Below are 27,004 nucleotides of genomic sequence, written 5' to 3'. Positions count from 1 at the left end.
TCTATTGGATCACATTGTATATATTATACTTACCAACGCAGGATTCATACCTGGTTTGGGAACTGTTATGGATTGAGCATCATTTTCATTACAGAATATTAGGACATATGCGGTCCTTTATGTACCTTGCCAATTTCATTTTTTGCTAACTGTAAATGTGAGAGGAGTCCTGATTCTAATGCAATTATTTATTAAATAAATTAAATACTTATTTTATATGTTGTACGTATACATATATAAATATAAAAAAAAAAAAATCAAATTCCAATGGTAATGAATATTCTGGTATTGGGATTGCGCTCCACTGTGTTTTTGATTAGACAGGGGAGTGGACGAACCTTTACCCGCCCAGATAAAGCACCTTACTCTTTCCCTAGTGAGGGGGACATGCAGGCTAGTGCGACAATGTAGCGCCCCTGCCTCCTCCCTGACCCCCTCCTTACAGTATGCGGAAGGACCTGTTATTAGTACTAATTACCCGCGTCTGGATGTCTCAGGAGTCAGGACTGGAGTTGAAGAACTGCTTCACAAGCCAACTTTGGAAGCAGCAGCAAAGATCAGTATCAGGTGAATGTGTGTGGGGGAGCTTGAGTGTTGGAGGGGGGATGAAGGGGTTAATACTTTAATAGAGTTAATTAAGGGGAAGCAATTAGTTTGAGTAGACTGAGGGAGGTAATGAGGGGGTTAATATGAATCAACTTATTTGATTCATATTATTAATAATGATTAATAATGAGGAAAAGTTAGGGGGAAATGTATTATCTGGCGATATCGTGGTATAGAGGTATAAACGCACGTTATGTGTGCTGATACCTTTTCTCCCCCTTGTATTAATGTGGGGTTGGGTGGTGAATGACAGGGGCACATTAATGGCTCTGCTATCTACAAGACAGTTCGCCAATGTGCCACCTAATGTATGAATGGTCAGTGGCACTGACTGTTCCGTCAGCTGCAACTATCGATTTCCACAGCTGCAGTTCCCCTATTTCAACAGCAGGGACTGCACGGTGAGATCTCGCGCATGCCCAGTGGAGTGGGCCGGGAGCCCATATCACTAGGCTTATGCGCTGTGGTCTATGTAGGGATCGCTGGAGGGTGGAGTTTTCACTCCCCCACTCAGGCAGACAAGATATTATTACATCTCGTTAGTTCTGCTTGAATGAATGGTTTATTGTCATTAACAGCACAAGTGATGTCAACGAAAAACCAAGCAGCACTATACCACATAATAAGACAGGCAGCAATTACACTACTATTTAAATAGTAAAACAAAAACATCATGATGTAAATAAATCAGGGTTATTATAACCATTTAACATATGCACTGCACTAGGAAAGAAGCTATTGTGCAACCATTTTTTACATGAATGCACAGCTCCAAAATGCCTATTTGATAGCAACTTCTCAAAGAGCGCATGGTTTGGATGGGTGGGATCTGCTAAGATAGATTAAGATGGTAGCACAACTTCAATAATTCTACCAGCTATCCTAACCACCCGATCTAGCGCCTTACGTTTTGCCGCAGTACCGTTCCCATACCATACGACAATCCCGTAGGTCAGGACACTTTCCACAATACTGCAATAAAAGTTTAACAAGCATCCCCTACTCACACATGATGTTCTTAAATGTCTTAAAAAAAAAAAGGTGTTGATGTGCTTTCTTAGCCAATCTCAATAGTCAAACCACCCAGGCATACAAGGGCCATTGGCAGAACTCTGCACTATCTAAACTCAACAATCATTTCCTTGGTTTTCAACATGTTTAAAAGTAGGCAGTTTTCCTTACTCCACTCAAACATTCTGAGAACTTCAGCTCTGTGTGCATGTTCATTCCCATTGTTTATCAAGCCAGCGATGGCGATATCATCTGCGAATTTAATAATCTTAATAGACCATGAATTTACAATCATGGGTGAACAATGAATACAGTGCCGTCTCAGGACACACCCCTACAGGACCTCGACATTTAACACTGTCACCCCTGGCCATTACCTCCCTGCCCATGACCACGGCCATGTCCATAGTTATGCCCCTTCCCCTCCACACCACCCAAGGCACCAAACATCCGGGGGCTTAACCAAGGTCCCACTCACTACCTGGACTGCCCAATCTGGCAACTCCTCGCCATGTCCTTGCTGAGCTGGCCAGTCCTTGCCACAAGCATCCAATCCCAGCCACTGGCTGTGGCATGCCCCCACTGTCCCCCTGGCAATCCAAACCAGCCGAGCACATGGCAAGTGACGTCGATGTCAACAGCAACAGCCGCGCTCCCAGCAGCATCCACAGCTCCAGAGGCCCCCGCTCCAAGCACAGCTCCAGCTGCCCCAGGAACGACGGTCCCAGCCTCCGTGTCTAGTGTCAAAGCTGGATTATTGGCTGAGACAAGATCAGTTTAAAATTGAATCGCAGCGACACCATCTTGCGACTGGCCGCAAGACGCCATCTTGGAAATTAGATCGCAAGACGCCATTTTGCGAATGGCCGCCTAAGCGCCATTTTAGATAAACACACTTTAGTACATGTATCGATATTACTATTAGCATCATGCGATTGCATCTGTGACCATCGCCATAAGTTACGGCGATTCACCAAAAGCCCATTTCATGACTTTACTTAGTTTTGGTGCTCTGGATAAAGTGTATATTATTATAATTCCCCTAAAGAATATATTTTCAAAATTGGATTGCATTAGCAACAACAGAACAAATGGCCACGTGACAACTAGCCTGTGTAGACAAGCTTCCTGGATATAATGTCTGCTCTCACTCCAGGTGGCCCTTCTCGAATACACACATTACATTAGCAGGCTTCCTACAATAAAATACCTTCAAAGCCAAGAGTGTTATCTGAGGTTTGGGTCTTGTAGCTGTGCTAATTTGCATTTACACAAGAACCTGGGAGAACAAAGGACTTTATTTTTGAGCCTGGGAAGGGTGGGGGCTGCTGAGAGAGGGGGGCGTGTGGAACTATAAGGCTCAGCATTCCAAACTGCTAGGTGTTGATTTAGTTTAAGTGAGATTTAAGTGCACCATTTTTCATACACACATTAATATGCACAATTGCGCTGGTAACTAATCGCATATTAGCGAATGCATAAGATCTTGTATGAAAATGCTGTTTATTAGCTTCATGCGCACGCATCTGCCCCAAGTTAACTAGCGTCTTTACATCACACCCCGCATACTTATACATTACATATTCACATGAAAGGTTTAATAAGCTTTAAGGTATAAGATTTAAGTTTGTTCAGTTAGTATAAATGCTGTGAAATAAAGATTATTTGGTAATTAAGGTTTTATACATGATAAGTAAGCCGTGTTTGGTATTGTACTGATGCGTACTCTTTCAACAGAATTCCGGTATTATCGGTGTGGAGATCGCATCATGCATTCTCAACTTATGGACCGCAGAGACTTCAAGCAACAAAATGTATATTATATGAACAACTGTTAGGATGTTGCATGAGGTGGGAAATCCGAGACCCCCAGTTGATGGAGGCTGGGTTGTGTCTATTTGAGTTAACCTGTTAAATGCTCTGTAACAGATGCATCCCCCTTGAGGACCAATGACATCAGCAACAAACTTCTCTATTGTGTTGTTTATTTCTGGGGGGTATAAATATGTGTGCTCCAACACTGGTTCTTAGTCTTTGTGCTGAATGCTGATTGACGAGGGGTTTCTTCCTGATGCCTAACATCTGGACCAGAGAGCGCTGCGTATGTATAATTGTACTTGGGTCTGTATAATCTCTTTGCGCTGAGGTTATATGAAGATCATAGCGTGTAACTGCTGTACTTTTACTTGAATAATACTTTGTGCTTTGGAACCACAGATTCTAGGTCTGAAGTCTTTATTTACTGTATGACTGCGTACGCAAATTAGCGTCATCCTTAGAAGGTATAGGCAGGATATTAGAAGGTATAGGCAGGATATTAGAAGGTATAGGAAGGAGTGTATAGAGGTTCTATTTCAGTATCGTTAGTTGGGGCTCATAGTGAAGTCACTTACCTACTCACACGGCACATACGGTTATCGATATCTCAGCAAAGGGTGGAGTGGCCACATGCAGGGTTTACCTGCAACCGCTTTGTGCTGAAAGATCGCTCTCCATTTTCGTGTGAGCCAAGGAAGCTGACTAGAATCCAGGGACAAGAGGGGAAAAAGTTTGTTTTCCTTTGTTGATAGAACCTAATGTTTAAGGGGGTGCCGCAGTATTGAGCACGTGGCTGAGTCGCAGTTTTGCGCACAGTAAATACGCACTTTTGCGTACGCAGCTAAAAAGTTGTCATGCGGTTGTGTGGTAATCGCATTATTGTGTATGTGACTGGTCGCACAATAGCGTATACGTACTTCCGGTTGTGTTTAAATAAAGCCGTTGAGGTTTACATTTTTCAATTGTTATCAATATCTGGGATAACGTGTATTTTTCTGCGCAGAAAAAAGTGTGTAGCAGTGAGTATTTGTTGTGTGTATTTGTTGGTAGGGGTAACTTGTTCCCTACAGTTAGAGGTACCGTATGACCTTTAAGGGCTAGGTGCTAGCCGCTCGGTAAGCAGCTTACCGTTCAGTACACAGAGCAGGTGTATGGTTTGTTATTTTTGTTAGGGACCGGCTCTCAGTGTGACTGCAGTGTTCAATAATTAGGTTGGGTCATTTGAGCATTGTAGTTGAGCCGCACTAGGAAACTTGTGATTGTGAGCTGAGAGATAATAGGTGAGCGGGGGCATCTAGAATTTCTTCCGTAGGTGAGCGGGGGCATCTAGAATTTCTTCTGTAGGTGAGCGGGGGCATCAGGAAATTTCTTCTGTAGGTAAGTGAGAGTATCTAGATTGTCTTTCACCAATTTAAATCTTTATTGAAAAACTTAGGGTTCTCCCAGGATGAGGGCCAAGCGATTGGTAGAGATGTTAAATGATTTGCTGCTGTTGGAAGCGCCACTTGGGTCGGCGCGGCATATTATGCATATTAAGTACGGTGCCAATGCAACCAGGTATTGTGATTTATGGTTTAATATGACGAGGAAGAGTGTTAAACCGTTTCCTAGAATTGGTAGTTTTGATAAAAATGTATTAGATAATGTCCGGGATCACATCAGTCTAATGCGCTCCCGTGAGAAAAAGGTAAAATATTATGAATGTTTAAATTTGTGGCAGCATGAAGGGGATGCGGGGCTTAAAAATGTGCAAGTGACGCAAACTAGCGTCGCGAGCGCATTGCCAGAAAATACATCCACGACGCTAAATTGCAATACGGGCGAGCCGCAAAATGGCGCGTACGTGCGGCAAGGTGCTGTTGTGGAGAGTATTGCCAGCAGTTCACGCTCACCTCCCCCACCTTATGTGGATGGAGGTGCAAGTGCAGTTACCAAAAATACCCATAAAAATGTAAGTAATTTGTACCCTCTCTTAAGCAACCATAAAGAAAATGTTTATGATGTGGATGATGAGCCTATTGTAATGTCTGCCATTTCCCATGCTGTGCAAATGATAGATGCTGCATCACTACAATCACGAGTGCTACCGGTCTGCATCCCATACGGACAATAACTGTTCCGAATGGAAATGCAGATGCAAACGGTGTAGTGCCCACGAGGGAAGTAGTAATGCATTGTCCCTGGACAAGAGCAGAACTAAGGAGCTCATTCTGAGTCGGTCGTGAGCGCTCACGACTGACTCGATGTTGCCCCACAGCGCATGCGCACAACGGAGTCGGCTCCGTCATGCGCATGTGCGAGACCCGGCTAACGACGGGTGATCCATTGTTAGGGGTCTCGTCGTAGACGGGGCGAGCTGTCAATGTTGAGTGACAGCTCGCCCCGTTTTCTGGGCGGGCCGTGGGTGTTCCAGTAGGAACGCTTGCCGTTTGGGGGCGGCCCCACTGACATCATCAGTGATGTCAGTGGGGAGCTTCCTGCTCGATCAGAGCAGGAAGCTCCCTGGGGCTTAAGGATGACGAGACCCTACCTTAGGGTCTCGTCGTAAGACCATCACCCTTGTCGGTCGTTAGAGCTGTGGGTGTTAACCCACAGCCTAACGACCGTCATGGAGGCGGCCGTTTAGGATGCAAGCGGCCGCCCTGTTTCAGAACGACCGCTTGCAACCTACGACCGCCTCTGAATGAGGCCCTAAATTCCATCATAAATGATTTCCCCGATCCCAAAAAGGAACTAGCCAAATGTCAAAGATTTTTGATAAATTTGGGTAGTTCTCATGAGCCAACTAATAAAGATTGTCGTGTGGTGTTAAGGGCCTGTCTACCACGCAATACCAACGTGACAAAATTTATCACAGATTGTGTATTGGATGGTGATGTTCCCTTAACAGATCAAGTAAACCAAGATAATATTTCCCGCATCATAACTCAGTTGGGTATATATTTTCCAGTAGTAGTTAACTGGAACAAAATTTTCATCATAAAGCAAAAGGAGAGTGAATCTGCAGAAGATTATTGTGACCGGGCTCTGCAGACTATCACCCAGTACACTGGGTTAGAGGATATTAAAGATAGCACTCACCACAGGGGAATGATTGTCACCAGACTCATGGACGGTCTGAAAGACGACTTAAAGACTCGGGTTCAGACCTCACAACCTGGCTGGAGGGGAGTCACAATAGATACACTCATAGAATCTGCCATAGAACATTATAAAAACATCTCAAAGAAGAGAGAGACCCAGAGCAAAAAACTAATGGCTGTCAGTATCCAAGCTCTGGAAGGAAACACGGTAACATGACAGCCAGTAGACACACCTGCACCTATACACTCACTTACACCTGAACAGTTACACGTCCTCACCAATCCCACACCACAGCAAACATATCCTTACCCCACATATCATACACAACCACAGGTCTCATGCTACCCACAAACTTCATACCTCCCACCATACCCTTATCCTCCATATCCTTACCCATACCCACCATCTTTTCCTCTTGCTCAACTCCCACAACAATCCTTTCATCCACCCCGTTCAAAAAGATGTTTTAACTGTCACCAAGTGGGACACATAAGTAAGTACTGCAAAGTGAAGAACACCACACATGAACACAAGTTTCCCATGGGTTCATAGGCAACCCCAGTATCTTCTCCCAGGCCTTATATGACTGTTTACAATCTTTTCAACCGGCCAATGGATCTGTTATAATGTAAAATGTGGACGATTTATTGTTGTATTTAAGTCATGTTTAAATGATATTAAACTGTTGTGCTTTATCTCTCACTCACAGGACACAAGGTTGCTAAGGATAAATGGCAGCCATGCCAGGCTAAGGTCGAATACTCGGAATACTATCCAACCCAGTGGCCCAGGCATTATTTAGAGAAGTAGCTATTAATAACAAGATTTAATTGCAGGAACCTGTATGCAGATACTATGGGCCTCATTCAGAGGCGGTCGGAGGATGCAAGTGGTTGCTCAGAAACTGGGCGGCCACTTGCATCCTGACCGCCCGCCTCTGCGGTCGTCAGAGACCATCGCGACCATCGGGGCTTACGACGAGACCCTAAGGTAGGGTCTCACTTGTCGTAAGCCCCAGAGAGCTTCTGGCTCTGTTTGAGCCAGAAGCTCTCCACTGACATCACTAGTGATGTCAGTGGGGCCTCCCCCAAACGGCAGGCGTTTCCATGGGAACGCCCCCGTTTGGGCTGCCACCCCCCGGCCCGCCTTCCAAACGGGGCGAGCTGTCAATCAACATCAACAGCTCGCCCCCTTTGGATCGAGGCCCGCTACGACTGGCGCTGTCGGTCGTAGAGGGTCTCACGCATGCGCACAATGACACCGGCGCCGTCGTGCGCATGCTCTGTGGGGGGCCATCAACCCGGTCCGAGCGCATCGGCGCTAACGACCGGGTCTGAATGACCCCCTAAATCCCTAGAATTATTAAAAAAAAAAAATGATAGGGGGACTTATTTTACAGGTGACTTTTCCAAGAACATGTGTAAGGTGATGGGTAATAACACTAAGATTATCCCAGACTGTCTTTTCCTTTATTTGTCCCCCTTTGAGATACTGTTCAAACAGGCAGCCTCATGTGAAAATATGATAATGAGGTTACTGTGCAGGGTCTCACGAAGGTGAATGAGAATAACAGAAATTGAAAGTGTTATTAACTAACATGTCTAATGCAAACTGTCATGATGTCAAACCTGGAGAATTTGTTATGATCCAAATTTTTTTTAGCTCAGGTTGTTTGACTGATCGGTGGAAAGGTCCGTATCTGACGATACCACATTCTCAAAGGGTGGCCGGGGAAGATACGTGGGTCCATTCCACTCACTATAGGGAGGTTAACCAACCGGTGGAGATACAAGGCGGAGACAAGGACGATAACGTGGACCTGTTGATTGCGAGCTTGTGCCGGGAGGATTAAAAAGGTGATGGTGAGATATCTGAGCTAGAGAAATGTGTAGATCAGTGCTTCCAGCAATGGAGTGGTCTGCTGTGGTCATCCTAGTTCTTTTTTTCCAGAGTTTTTGTCGTGATGATCTGTTTGGGGATACTCAGTGTCTGTGATGGAGGACCGATTGAGGAAATGGGAGTTGATGGCAGTGCTGATGGAGTGGAGTCAGGAGGAGTGCAATGCCAATCAGGGGAGTGTCTGACCAATCTTAGTACTGTTATTGTGTTACCTGGGAAGAGTAGTCCCAGAAGTTATGACCCTCACACATGTTGAAATGCTTGGTATACATAAAAACACACCATCACCATATCTTCACACGCAATATGAACACAGAGGCAAAAGAAATATGATACCTGGTGACGTGCATAAAGCCACTCAGTTAATTAGTGAGACAACTGGCTTTCAAGTTTTAGTCGCACTGGATCCCACCAGGATTGCTCGGGGTACATTAAACTTTAGATATATTCAGGAACTTGGTAAATTGATAGATAATATCACCGAGATGTACGATGACACATTCAGGTATACAGGGAGAGAATTGCAAGCATACAAGAAATAACTGGTGCAACACAGGCTAGTGTTGAATTATTTAACTGCTGTTACTGGAGGATATTGCATAACGTTAGCCACCCAATTTGGTGTAAAATGTTGCACCTATGTCACTAATGATACCAGCGACCCTAAGGAAGTGATAGACCGGAAGATGGATGAAATTCTGCAACTAAAATGGGAGTTTCGTAAGAACCATAACGCTTCAGTGGCTGAAGTATGGGAGGAGATAGAGGATGGGTTTCATGGCTGAATCCAGTGAGATGGTTCTCAGGTCTAGGGGAATGGGTCCAGGAAATGATCGCCAGTATAGGCAAATTCTTAATCCTTATACTGATTGTCATCATAATAATTGGCATATGCGTCCGGTGTGTTCCTATTGTGTTGAAGTGTGGAAAATGTAAAAATAGAGTAAAACGCAAAAACGAAACTATGATGGTGGTCAGTAATGGCAATATGAATACCGAGGTAAATATAGAACTGCATTACAACCCTGAACTAGGAAATACCATCATTTAATGTATTATATTTAGACATGCATAAAATGTATTATTGAAATGTTATTTTTAAAACACCTCAGATAATGTAAAGTCTCAATTCCCCTTCAAGACTGCCTTTATAAGACTGGTGCTTCCCCACACCTTTAACATGATCTTCCAAGATCCGCAGTGTGCATATAATAGTAGTTTTATGTCCCCAATAAGAGACACATTATTGATGGATTAAGAACCACCTTGTGCCATCCCATAATAACACTAAATAATATGTAAATGTAAGCCTAAATTAAATTCTAATAGCAGATTGTGATAGCATGTTGTTCGCTATCAAAGGGTGGACTGTCGAAGCTGGATTATTGGCTGAGACAAGATCAGTTTAAAATTGAACCGCAGCAACACCATCTTGCGACTGGCCGCAAGACGCCATCTTGGAAATGAGATCGCAAGACGCCATTTTGCGAATGGCCGCATAAGCGCCATTTTAGATAAACTCACACTTTAGTGTACTTTAGTACATGTGGCGATATTACTATTAGCATCATGCGATTGCACCTGTGACCATCGCCATAAGTTACGGCGATTCACCAAAAGCCCATTTCATGACTTTACGTAGTTTGGGTCCTCTGGATAAAGTGTATATTATTATAATTCCCCTAAAGGATATATTTTCAAAATTGGATTGCATTAGCAACAACAGAGCAAATGGCCACGTGACAACTAGCCTGTGTAGACAAGCTTCCTGGATATAACGTCTGCTCTCACTCCAGGTGGCCCTGCTCGAATACACACCTTACATTAGCAGGCTTCCTACAATAAAATACCTTCAAAGCCAAGAGTGTTATCTGAGGTTTGGATCTTGTAGCTGTGCTAATTTGCATTTACACAAGAACCTGGGAGAGCAAAGAACTTTACTTTTGAGCCTGGGAAGGGTGGGGGCTGCTGAGAGAGGGGGCGTGTGGAACTATAAGGCTCAGCATTCCACAGTGCTAGGTGTTCACTAAGTTTAAGTGAGATTTAAGTGCACCATTTCTCATACACACATTAATACACATTTTTATCTGGGGGTGGTGTTGGTGTGTGTTTTAATACTGTTTGTGGTATGTGTGGTAGGGTTGTACTCATATGATCTGTGTTATATGTGGATCACCAATGGTCTCTGCATTATATGGCGGTCACTGTGACACTTTCTGTATTATATGGTGGTCACTGCGATGCTCTTTGCACTATTGGGTTAGCGTACATCTCTGAATCAGGCCCATAGTCCCTAGAATAGTAAATATTAAGAAAACGGGGGTATTTTCCATAGTATCCATAAAACCTGAGACTATCCCTGGAAATTGGGCACAAATTGTAATTTTGTATTTAGTTGGTTCACACCTGTATGTTATATTCCCCAATTCACGTTAAAATTACACCTTTCCAACATACTGGCTTTTCCCACTCTACGCTTTCCTTTTTTACAGCACCACTACCAACACCCCCCACCCGTCTCTTTTCGGTCTTTTATTCCCCATCTCTTCATTCCCTTCCACTCTCGGCGTTTCTGTCTCTCCTCCTTCCCTCGCCAGTCTCCCTCTGTCTCCCCTCCCCTCCTCGCCTTGTGCATGCAGTATCCTTCCGAGCTCCATTGCGGATGCTGCTGCTGGGCCCGCGCCATATTGTGCAGCAGCCCGATTGCTACAAGGACGGAGCAGCCGCCGGCATCACAGACTCACAGAACACAGACAAAGCGCCGTACTGGGCATAGCGGGCTGCGAGTCACACTCCACCGAGTAGTAACGGAGCAGAGGGTGAGTATGCGCTCAGTTATGTTTATCATGTACCCTCGTCCTGAACAAAGCAGATGCACAGGGAACATTGGCGTCCATGTCTCTGTGCTGCATAAACGTCCATTGAAAACGTTCTATGTGATTTATTAACAAAGGGATTTTCCTGTAGAAGCCCTATTGTGTGCAATATGGCCATTGTTATTTATACAAAGCTTTGTCTGCTTTGCTAATGGGTTATGTAATATATAGAAACAAAATAATGTTCCCTTGGATAAACCATTAAGTTAAATGAAGGTTGATATCAACAATTAACCAAATCCGTGTTGTGAAAGATATATATTTAGTTTTGATACCAATAAAAAGAAGACATGTCTGATGGAAGCTGCAAGCATTGGGTAACACTGTATATAATATTAATAACATATACATCGCTTTTGTTTTGCTACATTTATTCCACTCTAACACAAACCTTCAGTTTCATTCTTCACTGGGAATATTGGGTTTGATATGTTTTGTCGGCAATCACAATGTCGTCAGTCGTTCTATAGACAACATAATGTCAACAGACTAAAATATCAACATATTCAGAATGTCAACAACCATAATGTTGAATTGCAAAATGTCGATATTGACATAATGTCAACATTTCCAAAAATGCCTACACCCAGTTTTAAGCCCATCCGTAATGATAATCCTAAAATTTATATTGTCCGCATTTTAACAATGCCGATATTATGTAATATGATATTTTGGTGTTGACAACATGACTACATCCCTGAATATCCCTCTTACCTGATAGTGTGACCACCACACGTGGAATCTGCTTTTTAGAGGGGGCATTTACTGTATAAAGTGGACCTGTGCATGAGACCTGAAAACAGCAGTTTGATGCTACATATTGCCGTTTGCTGGCAGTGTTACTGGATTTATGGGATTGTGTGTGTATTTTAAATCCTTAGGGTATTTCACAAAATGCTAGGGGCAATGACTCCAACAGAGTGGACACTTTTATATACATAAGTATATATTTATCTATGTGCAATTACCTAGGTAAGGAGATATTGCACTGCTTAAAATATATATTTATTTAAAGTAAAGATAGTGTTACATGCTGTGTTCTTTTTACTATCATCTATAATTCAAATTTTCAAAGCTTTTCATGTGTGGTAATTCTAAAGCCATCCGTTAACCTTATGAATTGCTGTATTTCTAATCATATAAATGCTTTTCATAAATTGGTTACCATTGAAACACCTTGTTTTTGTTTAATTCCCCAGTCACTATGTCTCAGGCAGTACAAATCAATGGCGCTCAACCACTGAGTAAAACATGGGAGCTAAGTTTATATGAATTGCAAAGGACACCACAGGTAATCCAGTGTATTTGGATTTATGTATTAAATTTTATTCTTTAAATTTTTATATTAAAGCTTTCATATATCTTTAAACAGGAAGCAATTACAGATGGTCTAGAAATTGTAGTATCACCCAGAAGCCTGCACAGTGAACTAATGTGTCCAATATGCCTTGACATGCTGAAGAACACAATGACAACTAAAGAATGTTTGCACAGGTTTTGTGCTGACTGTATAATAACTGCTCTCCGAAGTGGGTAAGTAATGAATTTGATTCTTTATTGTGTTTCTCACCTTTATTAGTCTCAAGCCCGTTCACTTGATAATCTGGTACCTTCTTTTAATAATCCTGATTCTTCATGCTACTATATATTATATTAACTACTTTCAAACAAGATAAGATTTCCTCTGTATCTGTAAAAAGTTTTAAATGTCGATATTTTTTTTTTTTTTTTTTGATCCTCGGAGAATATGATACCTGTGATGTTTTTTTTTTTTTTTTTTTACATAATTTATGTGCATTATGCATGCATATCACCAATGTGAATTATTAAATCACATTGCCTTTAATAAAGGTCACAGAATTGTGGTTACTTGTAAAGACTTTTTATTTTACACGGGTAATACATTATTTTATTAGGCACATTTCAATGGTCGTATCTTTTCATAAAAAAAAAAAAATCAGGAATGTTCCGTACAAACAATGAACAAGCGGGCATGTGGGAAATTTGGCCCCATATCGGTTTTATGCATGTGGTCTTTGATCACTTTTTATATGCACTTAGTGCAACAATGCAGGAGTTCACTTGGTGACTACATAAATGTATTGTCTGTTTTACATAAAACGGACTGAAAACAGATGGCACACAAAAATACATGGTATGGTCTGGTTTTGGAACATGGTTGGGTCACGGCACTTATTTAGGCTAAGTGTTTTTAATGCAAGAAGACTTTATTGAATGTTAATGTGTAGTTGACACAACAATACAAGATGAGTCTCCCATATCCAAATATTCCAAAATACAGAATATTTTTAGCCTGACTGAGATAGTGAAACCTTTGCTTTTTGATGGTTCAAAGTACATAAACTTTATTTAAGGCACAAAATTATAAAAAATACAGTGTATATGAAACAAATGAATTTTATGTTTGTGCACAAATTTAGTTTGAGCCACAAAATTATTGAAAATATTATATAAAATTACCTGCAGACTGTGTGTATAAGGTGTATATAACACATAAATGCATTCCGTGCTTAGATTTGGGTCCAATTCCCAAGATATCTCATTAAGGTATGCAATTATTCCAAAATACGGAATATTCCGATATCCAAAATACTCCTGGTCCCAAGCATTTTGGATATGGGAGACCACTTGTATTCTCACTTTAGGATATAAAATAGGGTAGACCTGGCATGGAACTGATAATAAGCAACACATTTTATAGTCCAGACAGTATAAAAATCATCCCACCCTCACAAAGCTTCTTTTACTTGTTTACTGTACTTCAAAATTATGTTGAATGGCATGTAAAGTAGAGAAAAACAATAGCATAAATTATTTCCAACATCAGTTGGAATCGGCTTTAAGAACTACCAACGTGTTGAGGAGATACAGATGGTGACCGTCCCTAAGGGTCATGCACTTCTAAAAGTAAAGCATGAAATAGGCCCATAACAGGTAACTTGGTTAGTTGTCAGGTGGGAAAATATTGCAATACATTTTTCCACAGTCCCAAAATAATGAAATCTTTTTTAGTGTTTCAGTTTTCTTTTGCACATGTAATATAATGTAGATAACTGCATGTTTTGTCCCAGAACTCCTTACTATTGCCCGAGTCAAAAATACAATTTGATACTTTGGGATATTTTGTGTATATTATTGCTTGTAAAAATATTTTACATTACTGTATTCATTGTATGAGAAGCAGATAAATTAATTTTGTTACTTATGTTATATAATTATATTCATTATTCAAGTAATATTAGCCAACACTGAGGTTTACTGAACAAAAAGTAAACAGGTTAATTACCCAGCCTGGGGCTAATATCTGCAAACATTACTATTTTGACTGGAACATAAAAACTTTTCAGTACAAGTATAGTGCAGGGAATTTTTAGGATCTCTAGACTTTGATTTACAATACATACTGTATACTTAATTTTCAACCCATTTCTTTTGGTATTAAAGTTTCCATCTAATCCAATGGAATTGGAGATCAATGCTGCCATCTGAATTTGATCATAATGAAAATGGGGGAGACAGTGCTGTCACTTTGTGTTTCTCAGAAATACAAGTTACTAAATAGGGTCATTACAATTTTTGTCACATAAATTTAAGGATAACATTAATTAATACAATAAATACCCCGATCAAAAAACTCCTGCTGTTAAAAATGCAGGAAGTCATCTGAAGCAAGTAAAAAGACCAAGAATATAGTGCAAAAAACAACACAAGTTGTGTAGTGGGTAATAACACTATATGGGAAAAATTTGGATAAAAAAGTTATATAATTTGTGATTACATTTTTATATTTAACATTGCATACATCATAAACCATCTTAAAATGTATTGTTGCACATGGAAAAAAAATATAGATAGAATCGGACTTGCATTTTGATTGTGGATGTATAAAGTCACTGTTAAAAATAAATAAGTTCTTGACTGGAAAACAAGATACGAAAGGTAGGTTACCGTGTCCACTGAAACAGTCCGTGTCAGCTATGTGTAGTCCCTCTGAGGGGAACTCCTTTATTTGTATCCGCCTTGTATAGATGAATGGGACTTCAGTGTGACCAGTGATTGCAATGTCCGAAGAAAACTGTATTCACAGCCATCATTTAGAACCAAGATGACCGCAATACCACAGTCCAATTGAGAGTCCGTATAGCACGGTCTGTCTAACGCGTTTCTCTGTTAACCACAGAGGCATAATGTCCCATGTATCCATGTGAGAATAAATACTCTCTGTAAGTAACTTAATTAAACACAGCTTAGAAGTAAGGGTAAAAACCACTCGTTGTAATCATTATTTCCCACACAGTGATTTATAGTTAGAGACAAAACACATACACACACAAAAAAAATGATAAGGTGTATGGAGAAAAAAGTATATAAGAAAGTTCCATTTATAATTATCATATCATCCCCAATAATTAGAACAGATAATGTTCAGCATTATTTAAGCATCCATACAAAGGTCAGAAAAGTTCCTTCGATTTATATCTAAATTATGGATACAAAGTGATATTAACCAATTATTAGTTATACTAGATATAAAAAGAGTATCAAGGTGACTATCCCCCCTACAGCGCCTTGCAAAAGTATTCACCCCCCTTTACATTTTTTCATGTTTTGTTGCCTCAAAACCTGGAATTATAATGGATTGTTTGAAGTTGTGCATCATTTCATTCACAGAACATGCCTTCAACTTTGAAGTTGTGCTTTTTTTTTATATTGTGAATCCAACAACATTTAGGACAACATAACAAAACTTCAGCGTGCATAACTATTCACCCCCCTAAAGTCACCTTTTGCGGCAATTACAGATGCAAGTCGCTTTGGATAAGTCTCTACGAGCTTGCCACATCTTGCCCCTGGGATTTTTACCCATTCCTCAAGGCAAAACTGCTCCAGCTCCTTCATGTTGGATGGTTTCCGCTTGTGAACAGCAATCTGCAAGTCTGACCACAGATTCTCAATTGAATTGAGATCTGGGCTTTGACTAGGCCATTCCAACACATTTAAATTCTTTCCCCTTAAACCACTCGAGTGTAGCTTTAGCAGTATGCTTCGGGTCATTGTCCTGCTGGAAGGTGAACCTCCGTCCCACTCAAATCACAGGCAGAGTGAAACAGGTTTTGCTCAGGAATATCCCCGTATTTAGCACCATCCACCTTTCCCTCGACTCGAAACAGTTTCACAGTCCCTGCTGCTGAAAAACAACCCTACAGCATGATGCTGCAGCCACCATGTTTCACTGTGGGGATGGTGTTCTTGGGGTGATGGGATGTGTTTTGGTTTTCGCCAGACATAGCGTTTTCCTTGGTGGCCAAAAAGTTCAATTTTAATCTCATCTGACCAGAGCACCTTCCTCCATACTTTTGGGGAGTCGCCCACATGCCTTTTGGCAAACTCAAATCGTGTCGTCTTATTTTTTATTACTAAGGTAATGGCTTTTTTCTGGCCACTCTTCCATAAAGCCCAGCTCTATGGAGTGTACGGCTTATTGTGGTCACATGCACAGAAACACCAGTCTCTGCTGTGGAACTCTACAGCTCCTTCAGGGTTACCTTTGGTCTCTATGCTGCCTCTCTGATTAATGCACTCCTTTCCCGGTCTGTGAGTTTTGGTGGGCAGACCTCTCTTGGCAGGTTTGTTGTGGTACCATGTTCTTTCTATTTGATGATGATGGATTTGATGGTGTTCCGGGGGATCATCAAAGATTTGGATATTTTTTTATAACCCAACCCAGAATTGTACTTCTCAACAACTTTGTCCCTGACTTGTTTGGAGAGCTCCTTGGTCTTCATGGTGTGATGCCTCTTGCTTAGTGGTGTTGCAGCCACTGGGGCCTTTCAGAAAAGATGTGATTTCACACAAGTGGACTTCATTTCACTCTTTATGTAACTTCTGAAGGTAACTGGTTGCACCAGAACTTTTGAGGGGCTTCATAGCAAAGGGGATGATTACATGTGCACATGCCAATTTTCCGAATTTTATTTACAAAGATTCTTTTTTATATATAGTTTTCTCATTTCACTTCACCAAATTAGACTATTTTGTGCAGATCCAACCCATAAAATTCAGATTAAAAAACAAATAACAGGTTGTAATGTAACTAAAAAGGTAAAGAGCCAAGGGGGGTGAATATTTTTGCAAGGCACTGTACATTAAATAATGGGAAGTAAGTATAGTATAGGGGTGGGGAGCAGACTGTGGCTGATGGAACTGAACTTTCTCTAAAATCCACAGTGTGCCTCCTTACCCTATTTATATGATGGAGTTTAACTCCTTTGCTTCATTAGGACCCCTTGGAAAAATGGTGTTTAGTCTAAACATCTAATAAAGTTCTTGTTGACATTGACATTGGTATCTGTCTCCCCCTTGATTGGTAAGAATCAAACATAGTAGTAGTACCAATTTAAAGTGTTCAGGACTGATCCTGTGATGTTCTTGAATATGTCTGGGGATGCTATGATCATCTTATTTATAATTTTTTGTCTGTGTTCGAGGAATCTCTTTTTTTTTTTTTTTTAAGGGGGTGTGTGGTTCTGCCCACACAGAAACAAGGGCAATTGCAGAAAATAATATAGACCACAAATCTTGTATCGCAATTCATAATTTGTTTGTCAATTTTAATGTCAGAATTGGGAAAAGAAAAGGTTTTTTTTGTGCCATTTTGTGCATAACAAGTGATGCATTATTTTTTTTTGCATTTAAAAAAAACATTTAGACATGATGGAAAGCAGATGTTATTAAAGTTTGTATCTATAAGAAAGGTTTTAAGGTAACTTGGTGCCAAGATGTTAAGGTTTTTGTTCTTTTCATAGATTATTGTTGGTTTTGCCGGTGTACAATTACTGAGATATGGATCACATTTAAGAATTGGATAATTTTTATGTATTTTTTTTATCTTTCGGGTGTCTGACTTATTTTTGTGTCTAAATATAACAATCTACTATTGGAAATGTTTGTTTAATATTCTACAGTATTTGGGTCTCATTGAAATTAATTCTAAATGATCCAAATTTCTTGTCTCTCATATTGCATTTTATAAAAGGGTTTGTGGATATTGTCTGTCTCTAGAATAATCTATAATGTTCTCTGCTTGAAATTCAAAGGACTCTTGGGTATAACCGTTTCTCCTTTAGGGGGGAATCCAATTACAGGCAAAGGGTACAAATTGCAGTTTCAACGACGGTTAATCACCGGCAACGACAGCCCATCTCGCACCCTTCGCCTGTCCGGTCGGCCGAAAGCCCGATTCGCTCAAAAGCGCTCACTACCATTGCGAACACTTTTGTGTGAGATCCTTCTGCTGTGCAGATTTGGCCGGGCGAATGTATGCGCTCTGAATTGAATTCCCCCCCTTAGTCTATGTAGTTGTCCTTTGGGGAGGTTTGTAATGTCCACTATGAAAGTGTAAATAGTTATTTGTATTTGTAGGTCTGCAGAAATTAGATGACTATTTTATTATCAATAATAATTAAAAATAACATACAAGAAATCTATACTAGATGTGTTAAAAGTGTGACTGAAAGTAAGATTGTATTAGTTAGCATTCCATTTTTGTTGAATATCTGAACACCTAAGGATCCGTCCAAGACGATAGAAGTCGTCTATATATCGGCCATAGAGTACCAGGTTTACTGCAAAGGGGCCCCCCGCCATATGGATAGACTCTAACTCCCACGTATAAAAGTTTGTGTAACTGGGGTAGCGTTCCCGCTAAGCTGTTTTAGCGGGGCGCCGCACCCTGCCTGATTTCAAAAGGGCAGAATACGCCCTGCTCTTCTTGGCGGCGTCCCGCTAAAATAGCCTAAGGGTGCCATGGTGCCATCCCCACTTGTGGGCCGCAGTGTCCTGCAGGTGGGGAAAATAGCAGTGCAATGGTCACTGCCGGGGAATGGGGGCCGGGCACACGTGCCTGTCATCTATTCACTGCTACAGGAGCGCTTGGGGGCAGCCAAGCATGTCTGTAAGTGGCAGGCATGCCCCCAAGAGTGATGAAAAGTTGGTGCATCTTAAAGACACGCCCACTTTTCTCATGGCCACGTCCCCTTTTTGGGTGAGTGCGCCTTCGGCACATGCAGAAGTGCCCCATTTCCAGGTCCGGTGTCCTGCCCCGTGCCGGACCTAGAAAGGACACTATGGGGGGTAAACCTGGTGGCCATGTCTATGCCCATAATTTGAAGATGGTAAATATCTTGGAATAAGAAATAATTAGGTTGAAGAATAAAACATATAGGGGGCGATTCAATTGATCATGATGTTAAATAGCCCCGGGAATGAGGTCCCCGAGCTTATCAGTTGACCACGATGTTAAGCCGAGGATTTCAGCTCTCACCCTCCTGAGGTGAGAGCAGAAATCTGACTAAAGTGCTGGCCGTGATGCTGTTTTACAGGTTATCGTGGCGCTGACAGCATCCAGGCTGTCACATAAGAAGGAGAATACCGGTTCTCGCGACTAAACACCCTGCTTTAGTCTTTCTAACCGGCATTCTCTGATTTAAGTGCTTCTAGTCAGACTTAACAACGCACTGTTAAGTCTGATTAGAAGCACGTAAGTCGGTGTATTGAATAGCTCCGGGACCTCCTTCCTGGGGCTATTCATCATCACAATCAATAGAATCGCCTCCATAGAGTCGTCTTTAATATGTGAATTCAAAGTGATCGCCCTTCTCTATAAAAAGTGATCTACATGAAATGACAAATTAGAAGAAAGTGAATTAACACCTGAAATTATAGGATGACCCAGAGGTGTAGGGAGACTTTTGTGAAGTTTGGGTAAGTGATAAAAAAAAATGGGAATTGTGGGGAAAGGTTTGAAAAGAAATCTCCTTTCTTCCCTAGAAATTATCCTTTTATCTAGTGCTATATCCAATATTTTAAGTAGCTCCTCTTCAAAAGACCTAGTTGGATTTGAAGGAAGTTATTTATAGAACTTTTTGTCTTGTAATTGTCTCAGGGATTGTTTTATATAGTTCTCGCTATCCAAGATGAAAAGGCCTCCACCCTCATTGATTACAATAGAGCTGTCTTTAGTGAGATTCCTCAGTGCTCTCTTTTCCCATCTTTTTAAATTATATTTTTAGTTCTTCTCCAGTGGTAAACGCAGGATTTCCAGAGGGGGGTTTCCAAATGCTTAATTTTAGAGCAAGTGTGGACTGTCAATGAAGAGGGCAGAATTAGTACTTAACCAGCTTTAATAAGCGTCATACAATGTATATTGGCCCTGATTCAGACCCACTCGCGAGCTGCTGTCCGCTCGCAAGTGGGTCGATGTTCTGCACTGAGCATGCGCACGACGGAGGGAGCACCGTCGTGCACATGCGCCAGACGCGACGAGCGAAGGAAAGTCCTTCGCTCGTTGTGTCTGATCAAAGGGGGCGTGCTGTCGATGTTGATTGACAGCACGCCCCCTTTGGTGGGCGTGCCGGGGGCGTGCCTCCCTGACGGGGGCGTTCCCACGGGAACGCCTCACATCAGAAGCCGGCCCACTGACATCACTAGTGATGTCAGTGGGAGTGATTTTGGCTGTGATAGAGCCAAAATCACTCCGGAGCTTGCGGTTGAAAACCTCAACCGCAGGCTCCGGCTCGCAGTTTCGATGGTCGCGATGGTCACGACCATCGCGGCCATCAAACTGCACGCTCGTATAGGCTGTGGGTGGCGACCCACAGCTATACGAGCGTCCAGGAGGACTCTCCATTTTTATGGAGGGCGGCCCTCATTCAGAGCGTGCGCTCTGCTCAGAGCGTACGGCTCTGAATGAGGGCCATTGTGTGTAATAATTCCAGCATATACAGGACCAGTGATCACAGTAAGCCATTAGATGCGCCAGTAGGCCATCCTGCCTGAGCTGAATGTATATATTTTAGATGTGGGCACCATTCCAGACTATTGGAGCAAATCCAGGAGCCTGGAGGAGCAGCAGAAGAACCTAGCACTGCCCTGGACATACTGTATATGTACATTTTGGGCTCTATAGCAGTGCGTCTCTAACAGTGCATGTTTTCCAGATCTTCTAGTTGGTGCACAGGTTATTTATTACTGGCTGATACATGTTAAAAGATCCACAGGTGGTGCTAATTATTTCATTTGTGATACTGAGAAGAACATGCAGCACTAGTAACAATCTATTATATTACTATTTCTATTGTGGTCATGGTGTGGGCTGGGGAGGGGGGTTTCCAGTCAGACGGAAACCCCCCCTGCGTTTGCCTATGTTCTCAGTATTAGTACTAGAGATGAGCAGGTTCGGATCTCAGAGATCCGAACCCACCTGGACTTAGTGATTCGGGGCGAGAATTGAAGGTGCGTTCGGTTCCCCCGCCGGCCCCGGATCTCAAACCGAGGCAAAACCCTCAGACGAAATCTTGCGGCTCGCTAGCTTTCGTCTCTCCTTTATAAGGAGCCTGCGTTGGTGCCATTTCACGCCAGCTGTGGAGAGTGAACAGGGAGGGTGGGTAGTGTAGGGCTGGTGCAGTCTGCTGTGTCCATCTGGGCTGGTGCAGTCTGCTATGTCCATCTGGGCTGGTGCAGTCTGCTGTGTCCATCTGGGCTGGTGCTGTCCGCTGTGTCCATCTGGGCTGGTGCTGTCCGCTGTGTCCATCTGGGCTGGTGCTGTCCGCTGTGTCCATCTGGGCTGGTGCTGTCTGCTGTGTCCATCTGGGCTGGTAGCTTGCTGCCTGTGTCGTCAATCGCTGCTGCCTTGGTAAGGGGTGCTCCAGGCCCCAAGTAGTGGGCAAAAAAAATTAAAAAGTGTATTTTTTGTGTGCGTTAGCCGCACTTATTATCATCAGACAGGTAGCGTGCTGCCTGTGTCGTCAATCGCTGCTGCCTCGGTCAGGGGTGCTCCGGGCCCCAAGGTCTGGACAAAAAACAAATTGGTTTGTTAAACTGTGAATCTCCTGTTTCATATACAACATGAGGGTTAGGCCTAACCTAGGTGAAAAAAATCAATATTGTGAGGTGGTCAAAATTGACTGCAAGTAACTGGGAATAATGGCCCTCATTCAGAGCCGCTCGTTAGCGGCAGTACGCTCGTTCCGAGCGATGTTTGCACATCTGCGCATGCGTACGCTTTTTAGTACGCATGCGCGAACCAGTCAGTGCGGCCGAAAATCGTTTGTACGCTATATAGCGAGTGCCTGCTATTTTGAGTGACAGAATGAGGCGTATGTGGGTGGTAACAGGGGAAGGTGCTTGAAAATGGGGAGTGGAGATCCGAACGCAGGCGTGCTTAAAGGTCAAAACGGGCGTTTTATGGGTGTGTATATTTAAAACAGCAGCGTCAATGACCACGTCACTGGGTTATTTTAGAGCCAGAACTGCTCGCAAATTTGTGGTAGCAAACACCAACCACAAGAATAGCGAGCAGTTCATACGCTGGTCGATGTACTCGATTAATCTAATAAATAGCTGACATGACGTATGGTGCGAGCGGCCAGGGGGCGTTTTTAACAAATAAACGAGCGTATGTTTTGCTCGTTCGTTCAGACTTAGAGGTGTGAACAGACTGCAATGTGCGTACGGATCATTTGAATAGCCACCCCTTGTTTTTAAACGAACGACCGCAAATAGCGAACGGCTCTGAATGAGGGCCAATGTTATTAAGGTTAATAATACTGTAGGAACAAAAACAGGCCCAAATTATGTGGTTTTACCTGTTTTTATCAGTTTTTGAAAAAAGATCCAGATCCAAAACCAAAACACGCAAGGGTGGTTTTGCAAAACCAGATCCAGATCCAAAACCGAATACAAAACCAAAATACAGGGGTCGGCTCACATCCCTAATTAGTACATAGATTTCTAAAATCGTCTAATGTCACTTTATAGAACAAATTGATGTTGTTTGTTCTGACCGACTTGGGAAAGATTCCTGATTTATTTTAAAATGTATCCTTGCAGAGCCGTAACTAGGGCTATGAGCACCCTTGTGCTGACCCCGCCCCTCTATGCGTGACATGACATTGCGCATAAGGGGGGCGGGGCCGGCGTCACCTGAAACTGCAGCGGGCAGCTGTAATTATGGCAGGGCGTCTGCCTGTAGCATACAATGGACGTTCCAGGCAGCACTGCAGGCAGAAGCAGGGGCCGTGGAGTCGCACCGGCCGCACATGCCTAGATACAGCCCTGTATTCTTGTTTTCAACTTGGAAAAGAGGCACTGGTGAATCACATGTGGGGGAAGGTCTGAGATATTTATCTTGTGTATTTGTCTCTTCAAAGAGTTCAGTTAGTATAGTATATTTAATGCATCCGTGTCTTTTTGAACTAATACAATAGAAATTGCATTTTCCTTGTTCTTTTTTGTTTGTATTACAAAAATATTTTTTGCAGCAAAGTGTTCTAGTGAATCTGTTTAACTCCATGAGTAAAGGCCCCCATACATCAGAGATTGATTGCAGCAATCGTGCAATTTGCAATCGATTGTGTATAAAAATCTTTCCCTTTTTCAATCGATTGTGGCATATCTGCAATCGACTGAAAAAGGGAAAGATTTTTATACACAATCGATTGCAAATTGCACGATTGCTGCAATCAATCTCTGATGTATGGGGGCCTTAAATCAATAGATCAGATTTCTTTTATGTGTGTATGTTTTGTTGTGTCTTGACACAGACACACACTGTTACTAAGCTCTGAAAAGTGATAAACTGGAGAGTGATAAACCACCAGCCAATCAGTTCCCAACTGTCATTTTTCAAACACAGCCTGTAACATGACAGTTAGGAGCTGAGTGGCTGGTCATTTATCACTCTGCACTTTATCACTTTCCAGAGCTTAGTACATCTGGCCAACTGGGAGGGAGATTTAATTAGCAGGATTTACCCCACGCATTAAGACCCAGAGGTGGACTGTTTCCTCGCAATGGGTAAGTGCGCCTTAACACAGGGTTTACTGCCCACGGAAAAGGTAGTTTTCTTAAATATATCCGGTTGTGAAACTTAGATCTTTTCCCTGTGCGGCAAAGCCCGTGGCTAATTGGTTTCCCCTCTAGGGATCCTTTTTTTTTTTTAAAAGCCAATTAATCTACCAGTATGTTTTTGGTTGTGGGAGGAAGCTGAGGTACCAGAAAAAACCCATGCAAATACAGAGCATGTATACAACTCCACACAGATAATGCCCTTGTTGGAATCGAACTTATGACCTCAGTACTGTGCAAAATCAGTGTTAACCACTGTGTCATCATGCTGTCCAATATAGCATTTTCCTGTTTAATCAATCTGTAATTGGTCTTAAGACATATGGTAGGTAAGCATGTCTAAGACAGAATAGGTATGAAATCCCGGCAGTCGGGATGAATGCTAGCAATATACTGACAGCAGCATCCCGATTTTCAGGATCCCGAGAAGGGTCTGGTAAGCATAGTAACCCTCCCCCCTTTTCCCCCTGACCCTCTGATCCTACACCCTAACGCTAAACCTCCCCACCCTAACACTGACCATCCCTGTTAGTACATAAACCAAACTCTCCCCCCTTGGTGCCTAAACCTAACCCTCCCCCTTAGTGTCTAACCCTAACCCCCCCCAACCCACCACTGGGGGTACCTAACCTCCTCCCCTAGCCTACTAACCCTAAAGTGACGCCTAAACCTAGCTTCCCACCCCCCCACGCGGCTAAGTCCTAAAAAACCCGCTATACTTACGTTCGGCATCCCGGCTGTTGGGATTCCAGCGTCTGCATGTCAACTACTGTAGATATAACGGCGCTGGTCTTCTGGCCAGGTAATGGCATTCTGGCGCCTGGATTTCATCAGCCAGGATGCTGGGTATAAGTATATTCACTACATCCTGTTTAAGACAGTGGCCTGAAGAATATGTTTTTGTTCCCTGTCCCAAATCTAAATGAATAGACATTTTGGTATACATACGTGCTGTTCAATGGTGTAATTACAAATATTTTACTGTTTTTCTTCATCAAACATAGGATAGTATCCATTAATTAAAATACACAACATCTACAGATAATTGGTGCATTGAATAAGCTATAACTATATTATGATTACTAAACAGGAAAAATAGCCATGGGATCCTATCAAATAAATCAAACTCGTATAAGTGGCGGAACCTGATTGTTCTAATTCAAGAAATTGACATTTATTGTCTTTGGGCCTGATTCAGTAAGCCGGCATAGAGACATCCACTGCTGCTTTCTCACATCCGTACTACCTTGTACACATCGGTACCATCGATGCACATAGGCCCGTCGCGCACAATTTACACCAGGTCTGATCAGCCGCAGAAACTGCAAGTCTCGTCGCTCGCAGTGGGTACTCCTGCTGCATATTCAACCGCAGTGGCTAATTTATGCACGCCCATGCAACAGCGTTCGTACGAACAGACACTCCTGCATTTTTCCGACCACTCCCCCATCGCCAACCTCAAACACTCACAACATGTCACTCACTCTGCGATGGATTCCTCTGTGCGTGCAATTGCAGCGCATGTGCAGTAGTGAACAATCGACCAATGTGCGTACGTAATTGCAATTGTACACTGCTGAATCAGGCCCTTTGTCAGAAAGATGCATGTAAACGAATTCCTCCTATTGTAGTTAATGGTATGATGATTATCTGATCGGGCTGATAATTGAACAGTGTATTGCCGCAACCGATCAGTGATCATTGGTCTGTCAGACATGCCAAATTGTCCAGCATGTCCGGTAGATCCGATAATTGGTCGTCTGCATTTGGCAGTTTATGCACTGCCCAACATATCCCCTGTACCTTCACCGGGAAGGAAAGGGGAAATATTTCTTCCCCAGGGGAGAAAAGCAAATATTGAGGCTATACACTATGAAATATTTCACAGTGTATGACCATATCTTATGGGTTTCAACTTGTCAGATATCTGTCGGCCTGACAGATATTTTATCTGATATTGCGTGCCCAACATTACCCTAATTGTAGTTTAATCCCAACCCTAAATGCATGTGTTGATGTTCAAAATGTCAAAATTTTTAACATGTTGACATTCTAGGGTCCGGCGCAATTAGGGTTAGGGTTAATTCAGAGATGTCAATATTCAACATTTTGATTCAGAATGTTGACATCTTGACTGGACCACGCTTTATAAATCCCAATTAATACAGCTACAGTTCTGACCACACCTTCTATCCAGCATATGAAAATGGTATGATTATATGCATTAAAGCAGAGGTTCCCAAACTCAGCCATTAAAGTCCAGGTTTAAAGGATATGCATGATTTATCACAGCAGGGGCATTTTAAGAGAGGAGTGGGCCTGTTTGCAGACTTAATGCGGTCCCCCTTCTTTCTTGTGCGGTGCAGCGGCAGGTGGTGCAGCAGTAGATTCTGGCTTAGTGCCAGAATCTACTGCGCATGCGCGAGTCTCCGGGAAAATGGGGCCCGCGCAGTTCTCTCGGGGATAGCAGTACTGCGCATGCACAGTGTCACCGGGAAAATGGCCGTCAACATTTTCTCAGTGATTTTTGCTGCTATGCAGCGCCGGCCGGGTGACTATGGACGGGTAAGTATGAAACTATATGGGTGTGCGGTGTAGGCCCTCCTGGATCACAGGTGACTTAATTAGTCCCTAAGTCAATTTCATTTAATCATCTGGGCTCAAGCATGGATATCCTTAAAACCTGAGTTGTAATGTAATGAGTTTGGGAACCTCTGCATTAAAGATTTTGTGTGTTGTACACTTTAATGCATTATGGGGACTGCTCTGTTGCTTCACTGCAC

General features: G+C 42.5%; 1 protein-coding gene across 6 annotated transcripts in view; it reads left to right on the top strand.

Annotated features, from left to right (window-relative positions):
• RNF2 (ring finger protein 2) overlaps positions 1–27,004 on the top strand; it is a 70,567-nt gene that overhangs the window by 15,404 nt on the left and 28,159 nt on the right. For 4 of the 6 annotated variants that reach the window (XM_088453913.1, XM_088453917.1, XM_088453912.1 and 1 more), the window contains exons 2-3: positions 12,494–12,585; positions 12,667–12,827. In XM_088453913.1, the coding sequence (XP_088310039.1) occupies positions 12,494–12,585; positions 12,667–12,827 (253 nt within the window). Of the gene's footprint in view, positions 1–8,196; positions 11,238–12,493; positions 12,586–12,666; positions 12,828–27,004 lie in introns of those variants that run through there. The other 2 variants (XM_088453915.1, XM_088453914.1) reach the window with 2 other exon arrangements.

This window comes from Taudactylus pleione, unplaced genomic scaffold (genome assembly GCF_031769625.1).
Source record: "Taudactylus pleione unplaced genomic scaffold, aTauple2 ptg000602l, whole genome shotgun sequence".
Lineage (NCBI taxonomy): Eukaryota > Metazoa > Chordata > Amphibia > Anura > Myobatrachidae > Taudactylus > Taudactylus pleione.
This window is presented reverse-complemented; position numbering and strand designations above follow the sequence as displayed.